We start from the raw sequence: 13,029 nt of genomic DNA on the forward strand, positions 1-13,029 counted from the left end.
CAGCAGGGCGCCCTTCCAGTGGGGGCCCTACACGCAAGCGAAACTGCCGAGAGTAGACTCAAAATTGAACTGAATGGAGATGGTAGTGATGAGGAAAGATAAGGTCAGATGAGCTGGAGAGGGAACCAGGCCTGGAAAGCTCAGAATGTAAGCCTCCATGTTTACCATATATAAAACCAACAGAAGAGGGAACGCTGTGATGCTGGAAAAGCTTTTCTGAACTCTCCCTCATTCTGTAAGTTCAGGAAAATGAATTTCACATAAACAGGAACAACAGAAAAGAACAGACTCAAATCCCAGGATAAGAAGCAGAATAACACCCTACAGACAATGAAAGCATGAAAGACATGCCCATAAGTAGACCAAAACTACAACATACTACACTAAAATAGCTTACATGACATTTAAAAAATGATGCAAGACATGAAAAAACAACAGAAATCAGAATTCAAAAAAAAATGTGCAAGTGATTTAAAACAAAGAAAAAATAATTTCAGAAATGAGTTGTAAAATAGAAAGAATACAAAAGCAAATCAACACAATGGATAATACCTTCAGAGAACTAGCTGATGAAAAGAAAGGAAAAACATTTTAATCAAAAAGAAATGAAGAAAAGATTTAAAAGACTCAAGAGAAAGTGAAAAATATTTAAAATAGGCAAAAAAAAAAAAGATTGAACACCCAGAAAATAGGAATCCCTGAAGAAGAAAAGCAAAACAGGAACACAATTCAAGAAAACATTCCTGAAATGTAACACTTATAACTCACTTGGAGCTACAGACTGAAGGAGCGAGCACAAGACTGAGATTATCAACTTAGAAAAACAACAGCAGAAAAAATTTAGTGAAATAAATGACCTTTAAAGAAAATATCCTTTTGGCATCTAGAAAACATGTGACTTATAAAGGAAAGAAAATTCTGTTTTCATTAGACTTTTCAGGAGCAACTCTTCATGTCAAAAGAAAATAGAAAGATATTGAAGATAATCAAATAAAGAAAGGATAAGCCAGTCATTTTATTTCTAGAAAAACAGGCTTTCAAAATATAAAGAGCACAAACTGTCGTCAATATTTAAGAACTCAGAGAATGTTTTCATGAATCTTTCCTAAAGTATCTTCTAAAGAACAAGCTTCAGGCAATAAAAATGACTAGACCTGACATAAGGCCTGAAGGTGAACATTAAATATAGTTACCTGTGAAGAGTAGGACTGAATGAGGGCCAAGAGAGGGTGTAGAATGTAATGGCTCTATGTTCTGACAATGCAGATATGATACAACTACATGTAATTATTATGCAGGTTTTTTTAATAGAATGTTATAATATAGAGAGGATATGCAAAATTCCTTAATACATAATTATTTTGTGGCAGTATCAGCTTTATTATTCTGAGACTACTGTGATGATGTATAATATAGAATAAAACAAATGAGTAATGGTGGAGTATTCTAATTCTGTCATTCCCTATGTCCTTGAGATTTAGGAATTCCTGAACTTTAATTGGAAGTATCCATAGGAACTCATGAGATATTTAACCAGTGGCATGGTGAAGCTGGTTTGTGCTTGCTGGTTCGAACAGACTGTCACACCTTGTCCAACTCCACATTCAGTGATTTCACATTGGTGTATTGAAATAAGCCATAAGGGGAGTATTTACACCATGGAAACTGGGAAGTGCTACAAATCTGTTTTTTTCTCAAAGAGAGTGAGTCATTCATTAAACACTTAAAAGCACCTCACTGTATATCTCAACCCTTGGGGCCCAACTCTGCTATTAAAATACATTTCTCACTTAAAAATAAAAACAAAAACAGAGAATTTGGGGGAAATAGTTGGTTTGAGGTCTGAAAAAGGAAACATTCAAGATGAGCCTAGAACAACTGTGTTATATAGATAGATGACAAGGAAGCTCTCAAAGACATTGGCCTCGCGTCGATAGAACTCAGGAGCCAATTTGAAGATGTCCACTGACCAAAGATGGGTCAGTCTGAGCTTTGAACAATGATAATTGCAACCAAATTCATTTAAATATAATATTTAAATAAAGCATCGGTCATTTTCAGAGGATGATAACCAGTCATTATCTGGAAAACTGGTAAATAGATGGAATAAGTCAAGCATTTATCTTGCCTTCCTTATATTAACTATTTTACTGAATATCCCAATAAAATGAATGAAAAATGTCTTCTTTGTGAAAGTGTTCTACCTAATAAAATAATTTTAAAAAGATGTAATTAGAATTTCACTATTTGCAATCCCCAGTAAGCAAACAGGTATACGTGTTACACATCAGAGGCTGCTCAGATCACACAGAGAGACAACCAGATATGATGTGTCTTTAGTATTGCCGAAGGGATGCAAGAGAACCTGAATCTGGTCCAATCTTTGGATCCAGCTGGCAATTTGCAGGAAATGCCAACAGCAGAGGAACATGCTAGGCTGCACTTGAGTTTGTAATCAGCAAAATTCAGACCATGGGAAACTCCACACATCAAATGGCCCAGGTTCTTCAGCAAATAAATTATAAAGAAATTAAAAGGGTGGAGGAAGAATCTACAGATTAGAAGATATAACCCATATTTTTCAATAGACGATACCAAACTGTAGTGTAAAAGAATGCACATTTAAGTGATAAAACTGTAATATGAACTCAAGGAACTGATTAGTACAAAAATCAGAATAGTATTTCCTTGTGGAGAGAGAGGAGTTTTGATTAGGATTACACAGCTGGGAGGGGCGGCAGGGGTGGGCAACAGAGTCCTATTTCCTGGCCTGGGTGGTTTCCTTGCCTTGTAATGATCCATTAGGCTATACATTAGATTTGTGAGGTCTTTTGCATCCCTTCTTAGTTTTAGAATAAAAATATTTTTTAAATGATAATAAAGTTCTTGCATTCAAAGAGCTTAGAGACTAAAGAAGAAGATGGAGATGTAAACAATCAACTTCAAGACTATGTGACTAAAATGCTATCAGACAGTCCTGCACATGTAGCTATGGAACCACCATGGAGCTGAAGCAGTTCAGCACAGCGTGTTCAGGGGGGCCACTGGAGGAAGGAGAGCACCGGCTTGGCCTCGAAGGGACGTGTTGAGTTAGCAGAGCTCAGAGAGCAGGCTGAAGAGGGTTGCAGTCCCTCCTTGCTGGCTTGCTACAGGTAGTCCACTTACCCATCAGGGTGTTTATTCCAGCATTCACTGCTTCCTTTCTGCTCCAGCAGTTGTCTAGGTCAATTTCCTTTAAGATGGTAAAGGCTAGGATTGTCAGCCAAAGGAGCATATGTTCAAATGGGTGTTAGGGTTTCTGCCTCTTCTTGTTTTTAAACCAGAACTTCATGGGTAGCTGAGGAAAAGGTGCCATCTCGAGAGCTTATTCTTAAAACAGAGTGGATGCTGCAAAGACAGGAAGGATCCCATGCTTACATTGTCTGCAAGTGACCAGTGTGGAATTGCAAGACCTCCCTCAAGCTAGAGAGAACAGAGAGATAAAGCAGTTTAAAGAAGAAGGCCTTTGGGTTGGACGCTTAAAGCCTTCCTCTGACCTGAACCCTGAACACCAGCTCAGCAAAATGGCTCATCGCATACTTAACCAAGATGGCAAGACAGTGAATGTCCAATTACAGAATCCAACATAACCAAAGGAAAGAGGGAAAACACTCTCAATTTGTTAGCCCCATTTCCTGGGAAACAAAGCAGAAGGGGTGTGATCTGTATATTGAATCAAAGAGTGATGGGGTGTGTACAATTTTGGGGTGCCCTCTGCTAGCTCTCTTCATGGATACCATGTAAATAACAAAGTGGGGACTCAGCAAGTGCATAGCAAGTGGGACTGTTTTCTCTGCAGGAAGGTATGGGCTTGGAAGGGAAGATAGGCTTCCACTCCAAAGTGCACTTACCCTTCCCCACCCATCTGGCACTGACCCCTGACCATCTCTGGTGGCAAGCCAGCGCTGGAAGCTAAATGTATTCTGGAAAAGGAGGTAAGGATAGAATAGAAGAGAATTGAAAAGCCATCTGTTTACACATTTCTTGATTTGTAGAATGGATGATAGTACCCCCTACAGTTGTAAAGAGAAAATAAGGCATATGGAAAGGCTTTATAAATGAAAGAGTGCGGGGTGTATTCCTGAACAGCCTGTAGAAATAAATGTGCTTTCCTTCTTTACACAACTATTCATTGACAAGTATTTCATCCTGACAAGACCATTTATAAAGCCTGTACATACAAACATACGCGAATATTCCCAATGGGCACAAAGTCTTCCTACACAAGCCAAGACACAATGCTTCATTAATTCATCTGAAGTATGACATCATCAATGCATTATCCTGCTGAGCCAAGCATCTGACAAATCCCCAGATGAGATGGAGCAATTGGCAGAGGCCATTATATAGGCCTAGGTTCTGGGCCAAATGGGCTTACCTTTTACCTATCCTCAGCCTAAAAAGGATGGCTTTATGGACATAAGAGACCATTCTTTTTTTCTTCCTATTTAAGATGAATATCCTATGGAGAGCAATACTCTCAAGAGAGACCCTGTGTCCCATACTTCTCTGACTGTCAGTCACTTGGGGCATATAAAATATAGACTCTGTTAAAAATACAGGGTCTCAGGCCACTTCCCAGAACTGCCAAATCAGAATCTCTAGGGGAGAACTTGGAAATATAAATTTTTAATAGATGTCCAAGATGATCTTTGTGATGAGGCAAATTTAGAGAAAACCAGATAGAGCATAGTTCTTCGGGGCTTTCAAAGACTTTCTTAAAGAGGTTCAGAAAGAGGAAATGTTAGTCCACTCAGGTTGCCAAGAAAAATACCACAGACTGGGTGGCTTAAACAATAGACACATTTTCTCACAGTTCTGGGGGCTGAAAGTCTGAGATCAAGGTGCTAGCCCAGGCAGGTTCTGGAGAGAGCCCTCTTCCTGGCTGGCAGACCATGGCCATCTTCCTGTGTGCTCATACAACCTTTTCTTTGTGGACATATGCAAAGACAGCAAGCAAACTCTCTGGTGTCTCTTCATATAAGGGCACTAATCTCATCATTCGGGCCCCACCCTTGTGATCTCATCTAACCCTAATTATTTCCCAAAAGCTCCATGTCCAAATACCAGCACCTTGAGAGGTAGGGCTTCAACACATAAATTTGGGGATGATGCAAACTTTCAGTCCATATTAGGGAGCAGTGGGGCTTAGTCCCCCTCAAAGGCACAGATGTTAATTTGTGGAGTGGAATCTTTGCATCTCACCTATGTAGGACCATGTCCTATGAGGCACAGCCATAAGCAAGCCGCACACTGTTTGGTTTTGGCAACTTACAGTAGACTAAACATGAAGATTCTAAATAATCAAAACAAAACTAACAAAAGAAAAATAAAAAAGTCTTTGTTACCAGATATTTTTGGCTATTAGTTCAATTAAGGACTACATTTAACTCTGGTCCTGCTGATAGCTCAGGCCAAAAGAGAAAATGCATCTGCTAATTGTCTTTCCTAGTTCATCCATGTTAAATTCTGGGTAGAGTTTCAGCTTTTACCTACATGTCCTGAACCAAAGTGCTATTCCCAAACTGAGACACTTTAGATGAGAAAAGTCATTGTGTTTTTCCCCCAGAGCTTAACACTTCATCTCCATGCATTTCTAGCTTATAAGAGAAACAACCCAAAAATACCCAATGGTGCATCTCTCTCTCAAACACATACTGGAATCTGATGAGAAAAATAACACATTTCGCAAAATCAGCAACTGGGTGTTTTTGTAGATCAAAAGAGTTTTCTTACCTTTTAACAATTCAGGTAACCCTGGAGATCCAGACATTCTCATCAATGAAGAACTCAGAAAGTCACTGATTCCCCAATTTCAAATTAGTTATCCAATCAATCAAGGCCTGTTACTCAATGTCTCCATAGCAGAAGGAGGGTGCCCAGTGTGTGAGGAATGTCTGTGGTCTCGGTCCCAGCTCTGCCATTAGCTCTCTGGCTGGGCTCCACTGAGCAGTTCTTTTACACTCTCTGAGCCTGCTGCCTTCTCAAAAACAATTTCTTAAACATGTACATGTGCAGTTGTATCACTGTATCCAGGTCAAGGGGTTTGCTCTGTCCTTAAGAGACCACAGTCTGGAGACAAGGCAGGTTTCCACCATCTAATGGAAATTTCTTTGCATGGGTGCCTCACTAGGCTGGCACATAAAATGAAAACATGTGAACATTTGCAGGAACAAATGAATGAGAGTGAGGGAAACACAAAGGCTATTTTTTTAACCACTTTATTTTATGCCATTACCAATCTTTTCATGGTTCCCTATGTCTAATAACTCAGGCCCAAAGAGGTCCATCTTCAGCTTGACCTTTCTTAGCCTTTCATCCTCAGGAAACCTCATTTGTTGTCTGCCCCCTTCCTTCTTCTCCTAGCTCAGCTACTCAATCTATTTCCATCACTATGTCCATACCACCCCTAAATATTTTCCCATATTATAAATTCAGCAGACGTCCATTGAGCACATAATATATGGCAAGTGCGGGCCAGGCAAGGTGTGGGAGAACAAGGACGCTGCTCCCATCTGCTGTAGCTGTGGACAGGGCTTTGTCCATTCATTTCTGCCACAGAGTTCACCTCACCCCACGACTCACAGCTACTGAGATCAAGCTCAGCCCCCACGGCATCATGAGATTCCTACGCATGTCTTACATCATCACATCCTCCCCACCTTTCAGATACCACCACATGTGAGCTCCCCATACAACTTTTAACCCAAATAAAGTATTTTTGGTGTAGGAGCAGTTTAATTTTTCCATTCAGTAATGAGCCTGGGAACCCCAATGCCACACACACAGCAAATGCATGGGGTGCTGTCACTCCTTTCTACCACCACTACCATTTCCCCACCATCCCATGGACAATGAAGGAGACACCAGTTTCTCCTAACTAAGTGCTGCTTAGAAAATAAATTTTTTGAATAAAATAAGTAGCTCTGAGTGTCATGTAAGAGTTTAAAACCCCCCTTACACATGTTGTTTCAGTAAATACAGTAGCACTTGAGTCTCCCAGGGATAGCTAACTAGGCCACAGGTCATTCGGTCAGCAAAGTGGCTGAGCTGGTGGTTATGCACAGGTCTTCTCAGTCAAAACTCCCAGTACCTGTCCCCCAGGGGCCAAATGGTACCCCGTTTGGTCCTGACCTCACATTCACAAAAGCTAAAAATTTACTCATTAAGTGTTAGTTCCAATAATGTTATACATGCAGTTAAAGGAATACCTCAGCAGGATCAAAAGAAGATAATGTTCATTATACAATTCCTTCTTAGCATTTTGATTTTCCAGTGTACTAGGAACCTCTAACAGAAGTTGTACAGTCCTCATTTAAACTCTTTGAGACTTTGGCAAACCTCTTCATTTTTTTTTTATATGACATCTCTAAAAATGTTTCTTAATTGCTGTCACTTTTCCATCTAGAAATACAGTTGGCTGGATTTTCCTTGATTTACACTCCAGTTGTACATATATGTTGTCTACCTCAACTCCAAAAAAAAAAAAAAAAGACAAAGAACATTTTTCCCTGACCTGTGCATACCATAAACCCTAGTAAGACCGCGCACCCTCATGTGCCTAAGCTGGAGAGGGTCTGCAGCTGGCCAGCTAGGGTGAGTGAGGTATGCTAGCTTCTCTCCCTAAGAACCAGCTGGTCACATGCATGGGTCTGATAAATTATCTTCTGCTAGGAATGATGGTGGTGGGGTCAAGTGGCAAGGGGAGCCTTTGGATTATTTAGAGTCATTATAGCTCTAGGCCTTAGTTCCTTCATCCATAAAATGAAGGAAATAACACTCCATAATGAAAATTAATGGAAGACGTTCCAGAGCTTTCCAGAGTTGAGATATACTTACAAGGTAACAGGGAAGCCAGGCCCTGAATTTGAGTAGCTTCCCTGGTCCTTAACTGAGCACCAGAGCTGCCCATCTGAAAGGAGTCGTCAGGGACTCTATTTGCAGTACAGACCCTCTTCAGCATCTTGTCAGCCACGGTCCTCACATCCTAGGGGCTGTGTTCATGAGCGCCCCCTGCTTCGTTATTGCTGTGGCGGCAAATAATGTGAAGCCAGAGGCCACGGGACACCTGGCCCGTGGGCTGCATCCTCCGTCCGTGCCCACGGGCTCAGGGTATCACGGGAATGACAGAGCGGTGTCCCCCCGCTGTGGAAGGCTGCAGTAGAGAGCCATCATCTGTCCCGAGCGCCGGGAGCCACTGGCTCTTCACAAGCCCGCCAACGTTCACTGCTTTCACTGTTTCCTGTTCCTATTTATTACAGATTTTCATAAAGTTGATGAGGTGAAATATTCTCCAGCAGAGGAAATAATATAAAACTTAAAAGTTTTTTATGATGGAATGGTGAAATAATTCCACTACTTGTCTTTGAGGGAAAAAAAGGTAATAAAGCAACCTGAGGCAGCCTCTAGGGATTTCATTAGGGCTAGATTGGAGGAAAACATAACGGCTCTAGATGAACGGGTTTTCCTTTTAACTTGTTAGAGCACTTGGGGATGAAGAGATGAGAAAAGAGAGGTGCTAGACAATAAACCTGGCAACAGCTCATTTACATAATTTTGTATAGAAAAGCATTGATGTATGAAGTATAAAGTGACTTGAATAGTGAAAATAAGTATTTTGGAAAACAATCCATGTTCACTACGCAGTTCGAAAATGACAGAACATTTTATGAAATACCTCTTGCTTCTTTGTGAAAATTACCTTTAGTTTAAGCTATGTATGCAGTTCTAAGAAAACAATCTTTTATGCTATTGTTTAAGATAATTCTTAAGAATGCATACTCTAAGCAGATGAGACACTGAGAGGGGAGGGAAGGGAGGGGCATATTCATGCTGCTCTCTGATGTCTGCTGGTCCGGCTGCCATCTCATCACGATTTAAGGCTACCAGGAGGGCTGGAAAACTGTATGGAACAAAGATTATAAACAGCTCTTTTTTGCAGGCTGAATTGCCTCGTAAATGAGGGAGTAGGGGATTAAAGGTGAGCATTAACTATCTTTCGCTGCATGCAAAGGTTTGTGCTGTGTGAGAAACGAAACCCTAACTTCCTTTTGGCAAGCACCCCTTAACAGACCTTGCAGATATCTGAAACCGATTCTAACCCACTCTGGCCCTCCGCTGACCACAACGTTACCCGAATGGTGCGGTCCCATTTCCAGGCTGCTCACCAGTCCTCAGGCCTATGGGGTGAGTAAACATCCCACGTGGGACAGGTGTGGTGAATATTGATGAGCCAGGAACCTCGAGGCTATTATTTCTGGTTTAAGAAGGAAGCATTTTTAAAATTCATTGCACCAGAAAGCACTCCTTTTGTCTTCAGCTATTGCTGATGTGGGCTCATTCTTTTAAAAATGTGATTTTTTTGTACTGGTACCACTATTTTTAACCATAAAATGAATTTAGAAAAATGTGAAGAAGTAATGTGTCCTCACAAACTGCTGTGTTTTAAGGTTTTCAATTTTAGGCCTCTGCTTTGAAGTTCAAGGGGATAGAATAAAAAGTGCTTAGAGGCCATTAGAATCATTACCAACAAATCAGAACATCACGGGGTGGAGAGGAACAGAATCTTGGAGTTCACGGCACCCTCGGATGCTGTCCAGCTGGCCGACCTCTTGCATAAACAGAGAAAACTGCATCTCAAAGGGGCCCAGGGTGCAAGAGCCTAAGGCGGTGGTTTGAAAAGTGTGTTCCCAGACCAGTGCCTCAGCATCTCCTGGCAACTTATTAGAAATGCAAATTATGAGGCCTCAGAACTTTGAGCTTGGGGCCCAGCATCTGTGCTTTAACAAGCCCTCCAAGTGATTCCAGTACAGGCTGAAGTTGGAAACCACTGACCTGGGGTCATCAAGCCAGAGCTTGCTCTGCAAGTAATTTTGTGGTCTTCCCAAAATCAGTGAAAGAAGAGCTGAAATCACACTTCCTTCCTTCAAGGGAAGCTCTGTCTGAGGGAAATTATATTAGCCAGATCTAGTTAGTTTCTTCCATTATCTGCTATGGTGACTTCCAACCATTTTTAGCTTTGTGACACTCATCCCAAAAAACATGCTCTGAGGACACAGTTTTCAAATAAAATATAACAGAAACAACATTTTGTGAATTTTGTGATAGTTGGAAGAATTCCAAACCAACACTGAGAGTCACTCCATACTCTGAGGTCACAGGACAATGCTAACCCCTAACTCCTCTCAACCCAGTTAGGTGCCGATTCGAGTAACTCATTTAATTTCATTTTAACTCCCTAAAACCAAGGAGCCCTCAGTGAGCACTTGCTCTCTGCCACCGACTTTAGGCCTAGCGACTGCAGGCAGCTGTGCAATGGTGTCAAGTCTTCAATGCCAATGCAGGCAAGTGCTTCACCATGCCCACCACGCTAAGGCAGAAACTGCAGCCAGGGCAGACCGGGCAGCTGGGTGCAGGAGAACGAACACCCTCTTTCTTACACCAGAGGACTACTGTTGTTTTCTGCCTTCATCATGAAGTGACCTCTCGCTCTCTTTCTAAAATACAGGAACAGCTGAAAGAGGATGATATGGAATGCATTGTCAATCAGGACGAGCTGGCCATGAATCACCAGGAGCAAGCCACCTCACCTAGCAGTCCTCCTGCAAGGCTGGGTCTGGACCAGAAAACTTCACCCCAGACTCTGAGCAAAGAAAACCTTTGTGAGGGAGACCTCGGCCTAGGAGGCTACGAACTCAAGCTTGCACAAACGCCTGGGCAATCCCCGCTGAGCTAGAGGGCAGGGGCAGTGCAGGTGGGGTCAGAGGTAATGCAGGGCTCGCTGGGGAATGCAAACCGAGCTGACTGGCTAGTGAAGGGGGAGAGGCTGCAAAATGTATTAAGAGCATAAATTGGAGAGAATCAAAATCTGTCACACGTATCCTCCAGTGCCTGAAGAAATGAGAACTTATCATCCCTCTATATTATGCAACTGAGTTTAAGTTTTTGACAGTAGCTGTTTTTTATTAATGAATTGGGTGGGGTGGGAAGGGTGGAGAGGGCGGGAGTCAGGAGTCCAGCTGCCGTAAGGATGAAACAGACGTGTGTGCTTGTGTCTGCACAGTGTTTCTCCTCTGTATGCAGCTCTCTGGGCTCGTCACTAGACTTTGGATTTTATTCCCTTCGTTACAGAGATTAAGAATAAGAAAAAAGAGTTTCTGAGCATCAACATTTGACTCCTAAGCTGAAGGAAAGGCCCAGGTATTTAGTAAGTGATAAGTTTTATGTTCTGGGGACTCAGACTCCCACTTGCTTTTAATGATTCCAGGGCTCTCTGCAGAGCCCAGATAAGGGCTCAATACCTCTGTCTGTGGCCTCGCAGAGCCCATGCTGTGTGGCGACCCACTGTTATCGCTGACATCCTTTTCCAGCTCCTTCTCCTGTTAAATGACAGAGTTGGTCGTGCTGGGTGTATCCTGCACTAAATGCAGTTCTGCTTCCCAACTTGGTAAGCCTCTCCAGAGGAAGCTGGCTTCTTTTCCCCATCTCATGCTACACCTGAAGAATGAGCCTTCCTGTCCTTACTTGCACTGGAGTGACCCCCCAGCTCTGTGGCGGGTCCCTCTGTATGCTGGGTAATGAGAATCCAAAGCACAGGTCACTCACCACGTGGCTGGAGACAGTGCAGGAGCCCTGCCCCGCCCTCTGAGACCAACACTCACAGCTGATCAACAAGACCAGGAGCAAGAGGAGCAGAGCTGAGGATGCAGAGGCCGTGCTGAGGAGCCCAGGACACAGCACCAGGTCTCCCGTTACAGGGGGCTGCTCATGGCCACAGTGGAGAGACCAATGCAATAGCTCGTAATTCAGCTGCACGGCCTGTGCCTTCGAAGCCATAAAGATACCTCAAGCCTAGCTTCTTTCGAAATACAGGTGTTAATATTAGTCCCCAAAGAAAGCAGGCTCCAGCCTTAGGTGCCTGGGCTATGATGAGTCTACTTTTGAGGGAGGTAGGGAATGTCTTCCTCAGGCCCAAAGCTTGGAAGTGACATATGCTTTGCTGACCAGTTATTAGGCTTTAAACATTTGCTGACCAGTTATTAGGCTTTAAACATTAACCATGGTGGTGTCAGGAACACCGCTATGCACATTGATTTTCTTGCTTTCCAAATAGTGGAATCTGGGGCACAAACTGTTTTATAATTTGACTTGTTTTGTAATTTGACTTAATCCTAATAAAAATTTTGCTATGAAGTATGATTGTGTTGGCCAATGCTTATTTCAAAAAGATTTTCCCTGTCAATGCTAATGGGCAGTTCTAAGCCCTTATTCAAGTGCCAGAGGAAGTAAGACCTGAAAAGTAATGGAAGGTTGATGCAAGGGTCCTGAGGCCCAGGAAGAGACACAGGCCCACCAAGTCATTAGAAGAATGAAGAGAGCAGTGATGGCCGGGAGGACATGCCTGCCCAGGAAGGGAAAACTAAATCAGACAAAGAGGACAGCATCCTCCTTTCACACTGCAGATGAGCAGAAATCATGAAGAGCCTCAAAACTAGGGGAAGGAGGCACTAGAGGAGAAAAGAAAGGAAGGAAAGGCACAAGATAAAGATTCATTTTATATCTGCCGTATCATGTGAAAGGAAGACACGGGTGTCCTGTTTCTTTGCCTTTGTGTGAAGAACACACCAGGGAAAGAGAAGAGCCCCCAAACAGACAAAGATTATGGGGCCAGAAGTGCAAAGAAGGGAGTGGGGAAGTTGGGGTTCCTATGGCCAGGATCCTTACTGAACTTAAACCACCTGATGATGTAACTGGCCTGTTGCTGGGCTGCCGCTTCCACACCTGTAGGCAATAAGCTATTATCGTGCTATATAGAGAGCTTGGCCCAGTGCTCTGGGTGGAGGCAGAGATGCTAGTGCTCAACCTACCGCCGGAGAACAAGCTGGGTAATAAACCCTTTCACCCCAAAGAACGTTTTGCTGTCAATTTCTTTGGTCACATTGAATCCATAGCAAACTTGCCCAGGGCTGAAACCCATTGGCAAGACAACTG

General features: G+C 42.7%; 1 protein-coding gene across 1 annotated transcript in view; it reads left to right on the top strand.

The window, feature by feature from the left end:
* The window catches only part of SLC9A9 (solute carrier family 9 member A9), a 544,320-nt gene extending 532,088 nt beyond the window's left edge, over positions 1 to 12,232 (top strand). Inside the window, exons 15-16 of the mRNA XM_073232241.1 lie at positions 9,120 to 9,225; positions 10,547 to 12,232. Of these exons, the coding sequence (XP_073088342.1) occupies positions 9,120 to 9,225; positions 10,547 to 10,774 (334 nt within the window). The 3' untranslated portion in view covers positions 10,775 to 12,232. The remainder of the gene's footprint in view (positions 1 to 9,119; positions 9,226 to 10,546) is intronic.
* The last annotated feature ends 797 nt before the right edge of the window (positions 12,233 to 13,029 follow it).

This window comes from Manis javanica, chromosome 3, assembly GCF_040802235.1.
Source record: "Manis javanica isolate MJ-LG chromosome 3, MJ_LKY, whole genome shotgun sequence".
In the NCBI taxonomy this organism is placed as follows: Eukaryota; Metazoa; Chordata; class Mammalia; order Pholidota; family Manidae; genus Manis; species Manis javanica.